Raw genomic sequence first — 18,464 nt, forward strand, 5'->3', positions numbered from 1 at the left:
ACAGTCCCACTGCTCATTAAAGCCATAGGCTCAGCCAATCACGTGGCAGCAACTCAATGCGTTCGGACATTTAAACATGGCCAAGACCAAGTTCTAACCGCGCATCAGAGTGGGGGAATCTGATGCGCGGTTCGAACTCGGATGCATCTGAAGTCTTCACTCACTCACTTACTCACTCACCTCGTGGGTGTAAGTGTTTGATATTGTTAACATTTTAGCTAAAATGCATGTGTTTGGGAATGACTGAGCATACGGGTTGATAAATAGGACTTGCATTATACTGCATGTGTTGTGTGACAGTTTGTGAACACGTTTTGATAACTTTGCTTTAAACGCAGCCCCCAATTACTTAAATTTGGAAAGAACGTTCGCCTTTTTTGGATTCTCCATTCACTTGGAGGCATGCAAGAAAAAGTTCCTTCATAAATTCAAGGGAACAGGGGTGAGTAATTGATATACACATGGTCAGTTTGCAGGTGAAGTATTACTTGAAGTGACTTTAAACATGGCATGGTTGTTGGTGCTAGTTTGAGTACCTCAGAACCTGCTGATCTTCTGGGATTTCTTAGCACAGCCATCTTTAGGGTTTACAGGGAATGGTACAAAAACAGAGAAAAAACTCAGTAGGCAGCAAAAATGCCTTGTTGACATGATGATGGCAAAGGGTCAGATGAGAACGGCCAAACTGGATTAAGTTGACAGGAATGCAACAACAATTCAAATAACCAGATGTTACAACAATGCTCTGCGGAGGAGCATCTTTGAAGAGAAAATATGTGGAACCTTGAAGTGGATGGACTACGGCAGCAGAAAACCACAGTGGGTTTCACTCTGGTCAGCTAAGAACAGGAGACTGAGGCTACAGTGGGCACAGGCTCACCTAAACAGGACAATAGATGACTGGAAAAACGTTGCCTGGTTTGATAAGTCTCAATTTCTGCTGCCCAATCAGATGGTGGGGTCAGAATCTGGCATAAACAACATGAAAGCATTGACTTTGTATCAACAGTTCAGGCTGAAGGTGGTGGTATAATGGTATGGGGGATATTATCTTGGCACACTTTGGGCCCTTTAGTTCCAACTGAGCATTGTTTTAACTCCACAGCCTGAGTATTGTTGCTGACTGTGTTCATCCCTTTATGACCACAGTGTACCCATCTTCTGATGGCTACTTCCAGCAGGATAATGCACCATGTCACAAAGTTCAAATCACCTCAAACTGGTTTTTTGAACATGACAATGAGTTCACTGTAATCCAATGGCCTCCACAGTCACCAGATCTCAATCCAATAGAGCACCTTTGGGATATGGTAGAACGGGAGATTGGCATCACGGATGTGCAGCCTACAAATCTGCAGCAAATGTGTGATGCCATCATGTCAATATGGACCATTTCTCTGAGGAATATAAAATGACAATGTCCCACGTTCCCTGACAGCAGCAGAAAGAGATGTGCATACAGCAATGTTAACTGGAATATCTTGTTTTTATTCACATTCAGCTGAGCCATGGATCAATCTAAACAAAGCTTATTTTACAGCTCTGAGTTCATTGTCTGCCAAAAATGTACATCTGATGCTTCTGGCCCATTCCCATAAAATATATAGCTACTGAAACAGCTTTATTCTCAAATACAAAGCCAGAAGCAATGGCTTTTTGTAACTCTTGACACTGAGCAGTCTGTCAACACAAAGATGTACAGGAAAAAGGCGACATTAGAAAAATTCAATTACAAAGTGCTGATGTTCACTTCTGGGAAACTTCATCAAACTTTGGCTCTGAAAAACAAAGCACAGACATTAGCTCAGTGTATGTTTGATTATGTACTCAAATTTCATCAGGCATCACTAAAAATACTAAGATTAAACCTCTATATCCACAATAAATGACAGTAGGTAGGAGCTGTTCAAAACACAAATTACTGGACAAATCAAGACACAGACCAAGCTAACATTTAGACTGTGCAACAAAAATGTTACAAGGCTAAACGGTAAGGATTGCTCAATGGCCTCCCAGGCCATTGAGCAATCCTTACCGTTTAGCCTTGTCAGATTAGTATATCCATATTAGTATATCTAGTATATCCCACATTATTAGAATCTTTGTGTGTTGGTTTGCTGATCCCACTAACTTTGCGTATTTTTTTCCTTGCCAGTAGGTGTTCCTCAAATTCAAGGAAGGATCCTAAAATGGCCGAATTTCAAGGGGGCTATGTCATCGAACCCTGTCAATGGACTGATCCAATGTCAAGGATCCTTCCGAAGGACTGAGTCCTTCTTTCAGAGAAATTCCAAGGATGCATGTGCGTATCCTCAGCAGGTAAAAAATCCCCATAATGCTTTGCACACAATTTGCTAGAGGTGAAGGCGGGACCTCTTCAATGAAACTTGCGCCAGCAGTACTTTGATAAAAACTCCTGGAGACATTAATCCAAATAAATGACATTTTTATTTTACAAGCATGAAAAAACATGTTGACAGAAACCTCAGAATTTATACTTTCCAATGTGTCCACTGCCAAATTATAAGATTTTTTAAAATAACGTGATTTAGATAAAACAAAGTTTTTAAATTAATCATTTACAGCAGAGATGGAGTGCTAGGTGATTACCTCCCCCCACTATTCACATGATAACGCCATGATAATTGCTTTCATTCTGTCAGCTTCAATTGGTGTATTTTTCGGGGGAATCGTGGTGAGAACAGCCACAGTAAAGACATTGGTATATCCTGCAGGTCAAAGCATCCATCATTTGTTTTCAGGTGAACATATTTCAGAAGATTACACAGCGGTATCATGTACAATCAGCGCAGTCAGCTGTTTCTGAGCAGTGCGACTCATCAGATTAGATATGCTGTTCATATTATTGTAGCGGAGTGTGAGATGATACACACATAAAATATGGAACACTTTAGAATCACAGAGTGATTCTGTGTGAGTCTGCGTATACGTGTATACTGTAAATGATCATTTAGATCTTTTTTCAGCTGTTGTCTTTACTTCATTACTCCACTTACTCAGTATGATTCAGAAATATATTCTCCCCATAAGTTGCGTAACTAAAAATACTGATACATTTGTTTAAAATTGTACAATGAGTGACAAAATTATCTCAGTACCCTGAAACCCCCTCAGTCTGCTGAGGTTTAATTACGCACACCTGGGGACACGACACGTGTTAGCCTGTTCCAATGTGTGTTCACTGAATGCTAGGAGGGGTTCTTGCCTTGCCTTTGGAGGATCCTTCCTTGGGAGGACTCATCCTCCTAAGGAAGAATGCTTGACTTTGAAAAACACCCTGCGTGTCCTTGTGTTTCAGTCCAAGTGCTCTTGCTAAATTCAGTGGTTTTCAAGGGTACATGAATGCAGCACAGGTGGAGCTCTTCTTTTTTTCCCCTTCAGCAGCAGTTTGTGGAGTTTTGACTCACAGGGTGGAAAACTGATCATCCTCTCATCATGGATGTACCAGCTGTTTGTGAATGAAAGCAAACGTTTGACCGAACGCAATGTATGCTTAAGTTTCACTTTCACTTTCTGCTGTGACAAGAGCACCAGAGGACCAAGAATGTTGATGGAATGACTAACCGAACGGTTTATATATTTCAACAGCACTTCTAATGAACGGTCCAGCTCCAAAAGTAGAAAACTGAATTGTGGCTGTAGATATTTTAATCATGGTGGGCTGCCACAAATAAATGAATATGTGGGAAACCCTGATATCTAGCAACTCACTTGCCCAACCGGGCAAATGGTAAAAAACAATAATAAAAAAATAATTTAACACATTGTTCTTTCTAGAGCTGATAGTGGAAGTAGCTAAGGAGGGAGCCATCTCACTTTATTGTATCTCTATTATGAGTTGCACATGCACACCAATCGGGCACTTGTGAAGACATGGTGGCGAGTAAAGACAAAGTTAATGAGCTTAAACGAAAGTGAGTTTTCAATTATCCTCAAAACAGGAGGTTAGTTGGGAGGCATTAGATGATGTGGGTAAAACTCCAACTATGTGTTGTGCAGTTTGCCGCAAGCTTGAAAACAAGGCGGATAAATTAGGGTTGTTTGTCAAGTTTATGAAAAAACAAAGTGGGAGTGCCATAACAAGTGTCGTTTAGTCTTTAGTCTTTGTTGTTATTTAATAACCACTAATAAATAAAACAATTTGTATAGGGGCAAGTAAAAATTGATTTTGGGCAGTAGATTTCTGACCCACTTGCCCAGTCGGGTGAGTGATAACAAACATGAACACTGAACCCTGCACTGTGTGAGATGGGTCTAATAAAATTTTGGTTGCCATTTGTGTCAGACCCTGCAGTATCAACGGGAGTGATGTCAGATTATGTGATGAATATGAGGTTAATCTCAGCACTAAAATGTCAATAGAAAAAAGTATTTGAGAGCAGTAGCACATCCTTAGTTTGTGACATTGATCTGAGTTGCTCTTATGACTTTAAAATGCAGAAAAGAATAAACAAGCTGTGGCCCTGCTGCTGACACATCACAAACATAACTGAAAACAAAGACCTTGCAGATATAGGCAAACATTTATCATAAAATACATTAAGTTTTTGCAATTTCAGCATGAAAAAAACCAACAATCAGAGTATTGCGGTTCACAACACAGCTACAAGTTGTAATGGTTGACCAATAGTTGACTCACCTGTGAATTTGAACTCTGGAAAAGATGTGAGGTCTCCACCACCATAGAGTCTCTGAAGTTTTGCTACCTCCTCAGCCAAGGCCTTTTCATACTCTGAACCTGCATCGACTAGCCCCCCAGTAGCCCTACAGGAGGAGGGCAAAGATCAATATCATGTATCAGCTGAACTTTTTCCACAATATTCTAATATTCTGATACTGAATTTTGGGTTTCCATTATCGGTCAGCTATAATCATCAAAATTAAAAGAAATAAACACTTGAAATATATCAGTCTGTGTGTAATGAATGTATTTAATATGAGTTTCACTTTTTGGATGGATGGCTGGACGGATGGCTGGAATTTTTTCTCGAGGCGCAAGCATCACATAGGTTTACATTACAACACCAAGTACCGTGCGTATGGCCAGAGAAGAGAGGGAGAGATGCTGTGCTACTGCCGGTGGAGTCGCTGTTCCCTCTGCAGGGAGGGAAACTTTCGGTAACTCGCTAAAAGAGTCTGACAAGTCCGGGGCTGTTTAAAAAACATTAAGGATGCCCAGGCCTAACAACGCTACAGTTTATTCCACACTACTGGAGCTTCTCCTCTATTTGGAACCACCGTGGAGTAATTATAATAATTACACTTTTGGCCATGCTTGTTGTTGCCGTGGGTAACAGTATGATGTCAATAAGCCGAAATATCACAAGTATCACGATATGAATTTTTCATATATTAAGAAATTATTTATTTTCATTTATTATCATCATGAACAAGATGATATGTCACACCCATAGTTACCAGTTAATGATTGTCAGGCAATTGAAAGCAAAATGAACCAAAATTGACATCCCTAATCAGTACAAATCAGCACATTTCAGATTTTTTAAATAACTTTGATGGAACACACATAAGGCAAATGCAGAATCACTCTTCATTTATTTTAGTTTAGTAGTTGAAGTAGTTGTTTACAAGTTTCAGTAATTGTGTAAAGGGACATCTTGTGTCATCATCCATCATTTCTCATGTTTTCCAGACTAAAATCCTGTAGCACAAACTGGGCTCAGATACTTTAATTTATCCTTTAAAAGACTAAATTTCAATTTGGGCTTTGGAAAGTGTGTATCAAAGCCCATGGTATCTTGAGAATCCCATCTAGATGGACACATGGCAATGGAAATGCAAAACTAGTATGGGATGCAATTGAGGTAAGAGCCCAAATGGCCTCAAGATTACCAGGCCAAGATGACTTGTGCAGACTGTGCAAGTGTCACAATGCTCAGGAACTTCCCCTGGTGTGACACAGGAGGAGCCAGGCCCAAAGTCACCCCACAGTGCCCGAAACCTCCTGGTAACATAACAGCAGAACAACAAAACACTGTTGGATCAAGTGGACAAGGAGAAGGAGTGGCTGCAGTTTGATGACAATGCCGATTTCATCTTGGATGCAACTGCCAAGGGTGACGCTGAGCAAGACAATGACCACCATCAATTTCAGCCTAGCAGATGAGAGGTTTGGACTGGAGAAGAGAGCAGCAAAACTCCCCTACACCATGAACAACAGAGTGAGTGAGATCCACCAACTTATGCAGGAACTGAAGAGCTAGAGGCTGCGGTTCAAGGAGGCAATGGAGGAGGTGACGGAACACTTCACAGGACAGTATTCTCTAGTAAGAGCTGGCAACCTTGAGGTGGGCTGAGTAGCATATGAGCCGGTGGAAGGAGAGGGTCAGGAGGTGAACAGCCTTTCTAATTAACTCTTTTGGATTTACAAAACAGCTGTTAGGGCAAAGGCGCAGCTGGCCACTCACCTGCTCCAAAACTGCGATCAACCTCAGGGACACCTTCAGCAATGAATCCAGGAAGCAAGATCTGGGTCACTGTAAGTCCTTGATTAACCCACCAGCACCAACTCTGGACTTCAACAAGGAAGAGCCTGGCTGGAAGGAAGTCCAAAAGGTGGTCAAGGATACAAGAACAAGCTCAGCCCCAGGACCAAGTGGGGTACCTTACAGTGTATACAAGAATTGCCCAAGGTTTCTTTACAGGCACTGGAGGATTCTTAAGGGGATCTGGAGGCCGGGCTAGGTAGGTCATCAGTGGAGGGACATGGAAATGGTGTGGATTCAAAAGAAGGAAGAGTTGAAAAGCCTTGATCAGTTCAGAACCATCTCACTGCTCAGTGCTGAGGGATAGATTTTCTTAAGCGCTGTTGCAAGGCCCCTGTCAGACTAACTCCTGAGGAACTCCTACATTGATACCTCGGTCCAGAAAGGAGGTATCCTGAAGGTACTGGGCTGTCTGGGGCACACAGGCAAGGTCTCCCAGCTGACAAGAGAAGCCTGGAACAAGGGGACCTGTTGGTGTTGTGGCTGGACCTTGCAAGTGCCTGTGGGTCCATACCCCACAAGCTGGTTGAAGAGGCACTGAACCAGCACCATATTGTTGGTGAGTTTAGGGACCCCGTTTCGGACTAGTACAACAGCTTCAGTCTGAAAATCTCTAGCCCTTTTAGTTAGGAATTGTGCAAAACTGTTTTAGTTTAAACAGACCGAGGCGGCCTTCCGCAATCGGAGGGGCTATTGAAGACAGTGGCTCGCAGGTGCGGCGTCATCAACAGCTCCTCCCAAAGGTCTTCCTCGGTCTTTTTAAACTAAAAGCGTTCTACCAATATAACTACCCTACAAGGTGGAAAATTGGGCACGTCGGATCAACTCGCCAATCTGGCTCTGTGTGTCTAAAAGTTCTCAGCTTGCTGGCAAAATGTCCCAACATTTGCGGAAAATCTGGCAGTGTAAAAGGGGCTTCTGTTAGGTCTACGACGTCAGAGTGGCACAAGCTCAAGCAAAGCTTTTCACGTTGACCATGAACATGCTGGTGAAGTCTGCTGAGGTTCAGTGCAGAGGGCCTACCACCAATACATTCAGCTGCCTGTCAAGGCCTTTATAGCCCAGTTTCCACAGAGCGGTGTGGTACGGTACAGTTCAGTTCGGTACGTGGCTTTTCCGTTTCCACTGTGAAACGCTGTGGATGGTACCAATGGAACTGTTTCGTACCGTCCCCATTTTTGGTACCCCTTCTATTGGGGTACCTAGCACACACATCTGTTACTAAAAAAGGTGGAGCTGCGAACACTTCAGTCCGTTGATTGGTCAATAGCGGATGGTCACTCTGCACAGGGCCGAGTTGTGGCTGGTTTTTAGGCTCATGTAACCACTATTCATATTGTGAAGAGTTTATTAGTAGACTTTAACTATAAAATGAAAGGATGTTTTGCTGCCTCTTGCAGCAGCTGTAGTCGGAGAAAAAAAAAAGCTTCATTCACTAAGCCGACTGCCGGCAACTTTTAAGGTGGAACATTTATTTGTTATGTTACGCAATGCATGAGCTGAGGGCGTGAGTCAATCAACACACTGTGACAACTTTGACCATTACTTTAGTTTTTATATGACATACACTTTTAGTAATGAGTGGATCATCAAGCGTTTATAAATATTAATTTCGACCGGGTTATGTGAACTGCATATATTCTAATCCTCTTGAGGTCAGGACAGGACAGAGGTGAAGTGCAGCAGAGGCCGTGGAGGTTGCGAAGTCACAACTAAAACATGGGGTGCTGGTGCAGTGTCTCATTGAAGGGCTGGCCTGGGTAGCAGCCCAACACCTCGCTACAACAAGGTGCAGGCAAAGGACACAAAGGTGCCAATTCAGGATGAGGAGCGAGCATCAGTCAAGGACCAAGACAGCAGGATGTTTGGAATTGGGCAGCAGGGAGCCTGGACAAGATAGGAACATGGAGTGCAAAGTCTCATGGGCACAGTACTGGAAAGCTGAGCCCCACTGAATAAAATTAATCCACGCTATCCATGTCATTTTACCAAGCCCATCCACCTTGTTTTGCTGGGGGAAGATGGAGTCACTAGAGATGGACCCTGGAGCACATCCTCAGCTGCCGATCAAAAGCCCAAGGTGAGGGGCGCTACCTGAAAATCTGACAGCTGAAGCCTGTTCCCTTAATAACTTTCAAATGCTGAACATGAATGATTACCAACCTTCATTTGAATCACTGTGCGAGACAAACCTTAATAAGGTAACTTGCATGGAACATTTTAGTAATTTAGCACGTTTACAGCTCTGCTGCAGCAGGGTTTGCTGAACCTACTCTAAGCCCAGTTAAGTCAATGACAGAGTCACAGCCCCATGAAGTTGAGAGAACTAAAAAACAAACAGGGATGAAATTCTGACCTGCTTGGTTGAGGTAATGAGACTTACTGGCTTTTTGTGGAGTACTCGCGTATGGAGTCCAAGAAGAGCTTCTGAATTGGGTCCATTTGAGCTGAGAGTCACAAGGAGAAAAAAAACAAAACAAAAAAAAAAAAAACACTAAAATGAGTTTCTCTTCACATAAAAATACTCAAACCAGAATCATGCTTTTGGATATCATCTGCCCATTTGGCTAGAACAAATAAGTAACAACCAATCCAGTTTTAACCGTAACCCTCATGCACATAACAGCACCTGGGAGTGGTGGACAGAGTAGAGAGCTACAGGAGTCAGATAGGAAAGAACGTGTGAAAGGTCAGGTCAGTAGACGGGTTAAAGGTTGCTGTGATAGGTCATGCTAAGCTACACACTTAGAGACCTGATGTAAGGTATAGGTTGCCTAGAGTCTAATCCAACAAGACATCTAACAGTGAAGTCCAAACAACAAATTCAAAATCTTCAACTCTGACTCCATACACAGCAACCAGGGTGCAATCTCACCAGATACTTTTACCATGACAGAAAAGTTACATTTACACATTATCCATTACAAAATACACCAATAGGATTACACATGTAGGGATTGATTACATATTACTTTTACCATCCGACCAAGTATGAGAAGTGTGAGGGACAGAGGAAGAGGAACAAAAAAGTTTAGGATATAAAAAATAAAAATAAAAAAATCAGGTTACCGCTGCAACCTTCTCCTTCACCAATGGAAAGAGTACCTTTAACATTATCTTTAGTTTAACAGTCCCCAATACAAAATCAAGTAGAACAGTACTATAAAAACTTTGACACAAAACTGGAAGATAGACAGTGCTGAGAATTATTTTCCTATCATGTTGAAACATCTTAGGAAAGAAGACTGGGGTTCTTGAAGCCAAACAATCTGTAACTTGGATTAGAACAAAAAAAGCAGTGACTAAAAAAGTGGGAAGAACAGAATAGTGACTTATGCAGGAAGGTGGAAAGATATTCTTGAAAACAAAAGAAATGAGTGCAGTAAGCAGGCAGACATTGGTAAGTAAAAAACAAAAAAACTTGAGGGAAATAAAAGAAGTAGAAAAAAGGTGTTTGGAAATAAACCACACCAAAAGGGAAACATCTGTGCAGTTAAGACATGCATCATATGCAAGATGACTAAAGCAGCACAAACGCATTGGACAATGAGTTCAACTACAGCTACATGAAAGATGACCCAGCAGGGGCAGGATAGGGCTGTAACATGGCTTGGTGGATATGTCATGAAGAAGGGAAGATATTGTAAGCTAAAATGGATCAAGTAACACAAGGGACTATTAGAAACAACCTGTGCAAGTGTACAGCAAAAAGTGTGTCTGTGATGTTAGGTATCTTTACAATTTATCCTTACACTCATCACAAACGACTACTGTATACTCATATAAATGGCGATAAAAATGACTGCTGGTAGACTGCAGGGTCCACAGAGGAAAAGAGAAGGATTGTGGGGGAGGGGGGTGTTGTAGTGTGTACCCTCAAACGGTTCAACTGGCTCAGCTGGGGCGTCCGCCTGCAGCTCCTCTCCTGCAGCTGCAGCTACAACTGGAGCAGGGAACACCAGCTTCTCGGGGCTCTCCACAGGGGCAAAAACTTCAGCTGTTGCTTCAGCTTCTACAGGCTCTGCAGCAGCTTCTACAGGTTCAGCTTCAACTTCTACAGGCTCTGCAGTAACTTCTACAGGGGCAGCTCCAGGTTCTGGGGCCACTTCTACTGGGACAGCTTCAGCAGCTGCAGGCTCTGGGGCAGCTTCAGCCACAGGCTCTGCAGCAGCTTCTACAGGGACAACTTCAGGTGCAGCTTCTACAGCAGGGGATTCGGGGGCTGCTTCGACAGGAACTTCAGCAGCAGATGCAGCCTCTGCAGCTGTGGCTTCAGGGGCTGCCTCAACAAAAGGTTCTGCTAAAGCAGCTTCAGGGGCTGGTGCATCATCAACAGCAGGGGCTTCAGCTGCAGCTTCTGGTGCTGCAGCAGCTTCAACAGGAGCTTCACCAACTGGGGCAGCAGTTTCAGCTGCAGGGGCAGCAGCTTCAACAGGAGCTTCAGGTGCTGGAGCAGCAGCTTCAACTACAGATGCTGCAGCTTCATCAACAACTTCAACCACTGGTACGGCTTCGGCAACCACTTCAGCCACAGCTTCAACCGCTGGTGCAGCTTCAGCAACCACTTCAGCCACAGCTTCAACCACTGGTGCAGCTTCAGCAACTGCTTCAGCGACAGCCTCAACTATAGGTGCAGCTTCCGCAACAGCTTCAACCACAGCTTCAGCAACAGCCTCAACAACGGGTGGAGCTTCTATGACTGCTTCAACCATAGGTGTGGCTTCAGCTGCTGGGGCAGCAGCTTCTACCACAGGGGTGGTTGCAGCAGACTCAGGTGCAGCAGCAGAGGGTGTAGGCTCTGCAGCTGGTGTGGCTGCAGCTTCTGCTGCTGTAGAAACTCCTTTCTTGGGAAACTCATATGACTTGTGCTGGACATGTTTTTCTACATTGAAGTATGTTTTAACCTGGTCTTTGTCTAGGACAAAGAAGGAGGGCAAGCAGACAAAATGCATTATTTATTTTAACATATGTATATGGCTGAATGACAAAATGTCCATTGTAAACCCACATTTAACAAAATCCCAACATTTTACACAGAAAAAGACTGAAAGTTTTTTTTTTTTTTTAAACACACACACACACACACACACACACACACACACACACGTAATTAAAGACCTTTAACAAAAAATGAAATAAATAAATTACGTGCCTGTGAGTTAGCCAAAGGGATACAGCAAATGTATTATAGAAAAGCTTCAAGAAAACTCATAACAGAAAAGAATGACAACTGTGGTATTGACCACAACAGCTTTATACTGCGATAAATGTTCTGTGTTGTAATCAAAAGGACCTAAATGTATTAACACTGGTCAGCTGATGGGATAGTTAGTAGGTCAAGTATTTTTTTAAAACCTGTAGAAGGAAAGCCAGGAGGTGAAAATGATAAAGACATTGGTGTGTCTCAATTCCTTACAATATGCTGGATAGAGATTCTATAGTTTAGATAGCAAAGAAGAGTCAAGCCCCTGTGACCTTGGGTTCTTGGGTATAACTAGGCTGTTGGAAGGATTGTTGGTCAGTTTGACATTATACTTAGTTTTGTACATGTACTGTTTACTCCCTGGCAAAAGGACTAGATAAAAACATACTTAAAGACAACTGAGACAGTCTAGAGGTGGTTTATTTGTTCATCAAAATAGAGACTGACCTGAAAGTACAATTTTATTCATCAGTAATCCAACAGCAATGTTGTCCACCTCATAACCCCAGCACACACGCACGCACACACACACACACACACACACACACACACACACACACAAAGAAAAACACATGGACATAAACCTGCCATAAATGCCAAATCCTAGCAAAAGCAGCTCATTCTAGCAGCAACAGGTTAAATAGGCTTAGGCTTTTTTATTTTGTTTTTTTTTTTATTTAAAAACACACCACTGCCGTCTCTGCCTGCGGCCATGACAGCTGCTGCATGTTATGTGTTTTTACCATGACATGAGTCACATGGGTTGGAATCCCACTCCTGACCTTTCCTGTGACATTCTCTACAGCAGTGCACCAAACAATATAATGTCAAACGCTGTCAAAAGCTAAAACCTACCTTTGTACTGGACAATGCTGTTTTCTGCTACATTGTTTCTGCATAATATTACCAGCTACCACTTACTTAGAATTAGGCTACTTCATGTAGTAGAGAATTCCTGGGTCTAACCTCGAAAACTCTTAAGAAATGCAGTCATACAGTCAGATGACAGCAGAGGAAAAACACATCTCCATTGTTTTAACAAATCAATGTTGGCTTTCCAACTAAATAATTCAATTCTTTCATGGCTCTCTAATGTATATAGTGTCCAAAGCCTTTCTGTACTTTTAAGCTTTGGCAATGTCACTACTAGTGATGAGCATTTTTTAGGTAATTTCCATATTCAAGTTCTTGCATTACATTATTATCAAGCACCAGGTACTCGCAAATGAACAAAACAAAACAAACCCTTTTGTAAGAACAGGATAGGAAATGAACAGTCAAGCAAAAATGTGGGTGAGGTTAGGGTTAGCCTACCTTTCTGCACTGCACAGACTCTAAAGGCCTTTGCATACCAAGTCTTTGTTTTGGATGCATTTTTTAAATCCTGAAAAAAAATGTTACGCACGGACCCTTGCACACTGATTCCCATGCCTTTTATCATTTAATTCATTGCAAAAAATTGCAAAACGTGACAAAATGTCTCTCTCCACTGGAGTTACCTATGTAGCTGTAACCACTCACTTCCTGTGTCTTGCATTCCGGTTTGGCATTTGAGTTATTGGCATTATTCTGTGAGCCCCAATTTTATTCACTGCTTCTTGGTCAAACTACTGATTTTCACTTACGCATGTGACTGGTGTCCACTGATTCATAAATATGCGTATGACGCCTCCAGTATCCAACTTAAGGAAGAGACGGATGGAAACCTGATAGAAACTACCTGTAGCCATGGGGGAGAGGGTAATTTTGTGTGTTTTTCGCCATCAAGTAGTTTGGAATATATGCTTGGTACATTACCTTTATATTGCATCAACTGTGCCTCAAGTTTTAGCACTTTTAGCCTGGCAGTGTCCACAAAGTTACAAGCTATTTTTTCCCCAGGAAAAAAACTTTTAAGTGCAGCTGCCTTTTTTCTGCAGAGGTCTGGATAAAAGTAAGGGTTACAAAACTGAGGATAAGTCATGTGACAGCGCCACACCGAGAAATATAGATGATAGAGTTGCCACCTGTCCCATATTGAAAAATAAAATTGTCCCTTATGGATTCAAATAGGAATGAATGGACTTCCAGTTGACTCTCCTCCAACAGACTTCTGTTATGAATATTTTAATGACAGACAAAAGTTTTGTGCAAACATGACTGCAAACAAAAAAAAAATGGACTCAGTGTGCAAAGGCCTTAAGACTGTAGAGATGAGCTATGGTACGAAGCGTGAACATTGTCCATTCATTTTTGTTGTTGTTGAAATACTTTCAAACATCACTCTTAAGCCTGGTCAGCTGTAACACTGTATTGAGTGATGTCTGATCAAAACGTAGGTTATCTGCAGCTGTGAAGATCTATCACATTTGCTATATAGATCTGCTTTGTTATTATAATTATATAAATTATAATAATATTTATTAATGATATAATATTCCTTATTATTAATTATAACTTGACATTAATTTTCCCCAATTCAGTAGCTCAGTCCATAGGGACTTGGGTCGCCTGTCAAGTCCCCGTCCAGACCAAATATGTAGCATGGTGCCAGTTCACCTCCTGGGCACTGCCAAGCACAAACAGGACCCATTCATGCACAAGCTCATTCAGCAAGTGGAGAGCCCCCTCACTCTGACATCTCTCCACTTGCTGTGTGTGCATGCATGGGTCCTGTTTGTGCATGTGTGTGTCTTTCGCACCTGTGTGTTAATGACAAAAAGAGTGAAAAAATTTAATTTCCCCTCAGAAGGATTAATAAAGTATATAATTTTTTTTTTTTTTAAATAAAAAATTAAATTTTATGGTTATGAGGCTGATCTAAAAAGGTATATTAAGCATATAATTTCACATGATTTTCAAGCAGATTTATAAATGTTTGTCCCTGGTGGACATAGTTATACCACTTTCATCTGAAAGAGTAAGTAATACCAATTTCAGCAGTATGTGTAGACATCTGTGCATTGAGATTTGACTGACTTACGACTCTGAGAAGAAATTGTGCTAACTGCATCAATCACGTTCAAAAGGTTAAGCCAGTTTTAAGGAACTGTTAAGACTCTATAATGCCAGGCAGGTAGAAAGATAAACCAGACCTCAAATGAAATCAGAATAACAACAACAGCAACAAGAACTGCAGACCAGTTAGGACTTAGGGCTGCTTTATGTCTGTAACGTTGTGTCCTTATTCTAGTGAGAAATTGCAGACAGACTACACAATGGAGCAGTGTACACAGGAGACGGATCAGCTGTAGACAGTAGGGGGCAGATAAACAGATACCATAGGAAGTTTAATGGCACTAGATACTTTTCATAAGTTTATGTCTTTGGCTGAAACATACTGTACACAATTCATCCAAACAAACACAAAATGGTGTAAAAACAAACAGCAATGTTACAGTAGCAAATAACAGTAATGTGCAGACCCTCAAAGTCTGAGGTTTTTGGAGACTACTGTTGTGGAAAATAACTTCAAAGTGCAGGTTTCACCTACACTGAAACCTGATATGTGTCTTCCTTGAACAGATCAATCTTCATTCAAGAGCTGATAAAGGCTCAGCCACTGGTTGTGACAATCGCAGTGACTCTCTGAAACCTACCCAAATTGTTCTTTTTTGTAGACTTCTTGGATCCCCCGGATTTTGTGCTGAGGGCTACAGCTGCAGGTGCTCTTCTCAGAATGCTCCAGCTCTCAGCCTGTAAACACTGACAAACCACACACACATGCATGACATTACACTCAGCATTTTCCAACACTGAAAAGGAGCAGTGACTTGAGTATTTTCAAAATGCACAAATTAAGTCTTCAGGACTGAAGCGGTTGTTGATCAATACAAATACACAGTGACTACTGGGCTGGGCTTGGTTTTCTGGCTTTTAACATTTACCTGCACCTAGCAAGCTAAGAAATGCACAGCTGGGGAGGGGACAGCAACAAGTCATATTTTAGCCACTAAAAAAAAAAAAATCTGTATCAGTACACTATATTCAGAATACTACTGTAATGTCAGACAGTGATTTCCATTGTGAAATTGAAGCCATTATATTGCTCTCTTCAAAGCCAGAGTCCATTGAGAAAACTGATGTTATTTGTCTTATTGTCTGACTTTGGCATTTAAAAGAGTTAGCTTGGAATCACCAAATTCACAAAATAACACAAACTGACTAACTAACTAACTAACTAACTAACTGATCAAAGCAACAGTAGATCCTAAAATTACATTTTTTAAATCAATGGAATCTGGAGGGTTTTAACAAGAGCAAAGATGGTGAACTGAAGCTGTTTATGGCTTTCCTGTTGGAATGGGCTGTTTGACAGAAAGGTAAAGCAGTGAAAATACTCTCAATATAGCATACACTTAAACTAATACGGGTATTTTAGGTGCTGACTTCCCTCCACAGCAGTACATTGCTTAGCCTCCATGTTGGTAGCCAGCCTGCTTCAACTAAGAGCGTGCTGATGGACATCTACTGTTTGTAATATAGTGATTCTAGATAAGTATCCCATACAGCCCCACTTCCAAAAATCTTAACTCGAGCACTCGGAGAGCACAGACCTCCGCCAAGCAGCTCGGATTTCCCCTAATTTTATTATTTTATCCACTTCGCTTCAACCGATCACCACCAAAATTTTATCATCTGTTCCTTGTCCCATTATCAACCTTTCCTGAAAATTTCATCAAAATCCGTTCAAAACTTTGAGTTATTTTGCAGACAAACTGACCAACACCGGCGAAAACATAACCTCCTTGGCGGAGGTAACTATCCCTTTAAATCCAGTCTTAACACCAAAGAGACTCTTCCCAGTAACACCTGCAGTACCATGTTTATGCAGCAATAATTGCTAGTGTAATCAGTGAGCGCGTTTACATGCACACTAATAAACCGATCATTATCTGATTTCTGGAGTTACCTGATTATTCAAGTGGTCATGTAAACAGCATAATCCGATAGGCTTTATCAGATAAAAGCCATTACCTGATTATGAGAAATCAGATAAACACATCTATCTTTTTCCCCAATAGTCAGATTATTCAGTGCATGTATACCCTTTAATCTGGTTTCTTTCAGGTTTTGCTATTTTATACTCCCACTCCATACATTTTAGAGGGAAATATTGTACTTTCTACTCCACTATGTTAATCTGACAGCTTTTGTTTCCTTTCAGATAAAGATTTTACATAAAATAATATATTTTTATATTCTCAGTGTTTAAATTGTCACTTTTATTTTATCTTACTTATATGTTATGCACTTTGTGTGACAAGTTTATATACAATACACTTGTATATTGCACTTTGCAGTATTTTTACTACGAATCTACCCAAAGTATGTAAAATTGATAAACTACATATTAGAATGCTCTCACATGTATTTGTTAATGATAAAAACAAACAGTACTATAAGAATATAAACTGTCAGCATGATGAGTGCTTTATTTTGCAAATATAGGACTTGCATACTTTTCGAGGTTTTTCAAGGATATGAGTACCTACTGTAACAGGAAGTTTGAGTTTTGTCATGTACTTGGGGAGAAATCCAACTGAAGGACTGAATCATGTAAACCAGGTTTTTCTGATTATCAGATTATTGAAGTGCACGTAAACGTGTCAAATCGGATTATTACCATTACCTGATTATTCCCAGTTATCTGATTATTGTGCGCATGTAACCGTGCTCAGTGACTCTACACTGATCAATGTTCACTAGCTTCTTGTGAAAATTTCCCTTGTCAGCACTCATTACGCTCAGAAAGTCAAATTCCTCAGTGAAGCTTTAGCTGCCCGGCCTGTGTTCCTGCTTGCTCCGCTGAGGAGTGCAGTTAGCTTACTAACAGTCTGTAATAACTGGCACAGTCTGTGCTTCAAGTTTCCTAATTCACATGTTTACCAGATTATGTTTTCATTTTAAAGAAGCACAAATTTAAAGCACTTAACATTAAAGCGGTCTCAATGCTATCTTCAGGGACGTTGTTCCGTTAAGCTAACTGCAGCCACGAGTAACGTTACGACACAGACAAACTGATAACTCAGTCCAAGCCATCACAAAACACTGACAGAGTAATTCCCACAATGGCACGACAGTTAAGTAATACGTTTATGTTTATGCTTATGCTTGTGCTTACGTTAACCCTAGACATTATATTACCTTGACACAACCCAATCGTCCTATCCTCAGCAAGGAAGCCGCCATCTTTCCGTACAGCCTGCCTGTGCTGGGAGTGGGAGGAAATAAATACACAACGATAAACCAAGACAATAATAACGACGTCAAAAAATATTTTACTTATAGTTAGTTATACTGTATTAGCATCGTGCAAGAAAACAGAACCGCAAAAAATATAAATAAAAAAATAAATAATTGCAGCAAACCATCCAGCCTTGTCATAACGAAATAAAAAAACAGCATGTATTGAAAGTGAATGTTATTCAATGAACGTCGATATTGGCTGTTACCTTTACAGAAATAAGGCTATTTGATGCTTCTTTTCTGATGGTCAGTGGTCCTTCAGCTGCTCACTGCAACATCGACGTGAATCAGTCTAAGTTTATCACCTTTTACGTAACGAATGAATGCGACAGTGAACGCCCACTTCCTGACAAAATCCCTGCAGGTGTTGTCCGTTAAGAAATTTGTCTGTTTAATGTTACAGTCTGTGAATATCTTATATGTAGTTAATATTCAGCACATATGTGTGAATGTGTGGAACTGTAAATACGTGGGGTCTGCCCATTTACTCGTATAGCCAACTTTTC

General features: G+C 41.2%; 1 protein-coding gene across 1 annotated transcript; it reads right to left on the bottom strand.

Moving 5' to 3' along the window:
- Positions 1 to 1,467: 1,467 nt before the first annotated feature.
- On the bottom strand, positions 1,468 to 18,292 carry LOC117251835 (uncharacterized). The gene is made up of 7 exons (XM_033618402.2): positions 18,165 to 18,292; positions 17,857 to 17,923; positions 15,309 to 15,414; positions 10,402 to 11,442; positions 8,911 to 8,974; positions 4,661 to 4,785; positions 1,468 to 1,778 (listed from the first exon to the last, which is right to left on the bottom strand). The coding sequence occupies exons 2-7, from the start codon at positions 17,899 to 17,901 to the stop codon at positions 1,747 to 1,749; spliced, it is 1,413 nt and encodes a 470-aa protein (XP_033474293.1). The 5' UTR covers positions 17,902 to 17,923; positions 18,165 to 18,292; the 3' UTR covers positions 1,468 to 1,746.
- Between the last annotated feature and the right edge of the window lie 172 nt (positions 18,293 to 18,464).

The sequence above is a fragment of the Epinephelus lanceolatus genome, chromosome 14 (assembly GCF_041903045.1).
Source record: "Epinephelus lanceolatus isolate andai-2023 chromosome 14, ASM4190304v1, whole genome shotgun sequence".
NCBI lineage: Eukaryota > Metazoa > Chordata > Actinopteri > Perciformes > Serranidae > Epinephelus > Epinephelus lanceolatus.

Excerpts from the sequence above, each read along its gene's own strand:
- LOC117251835 (XM_033618402.2), bottom strand. The coding sequence starts at position 17,901 with ATGGCGGCTTCCTTGCTGAGGATAGGACGATTGGGTTGTGTCAAG. Across the intron at positions 4,786-8,910 it reads GAGTACTCCACAAAAAGCCA|GGCTACTGGGGGGCTAGTCG; the intron begins GTAAGTCTCATT and ends CTCCTCCTGTAG. Across the intron at positions 1,779-4,660 it reads TCCAGAGTTCAAATTCACAG|AGCCAAAGTTTGATGAAGTT; the intron begins GTGAGTCAACTA and ends TTTGTTTTTCAG.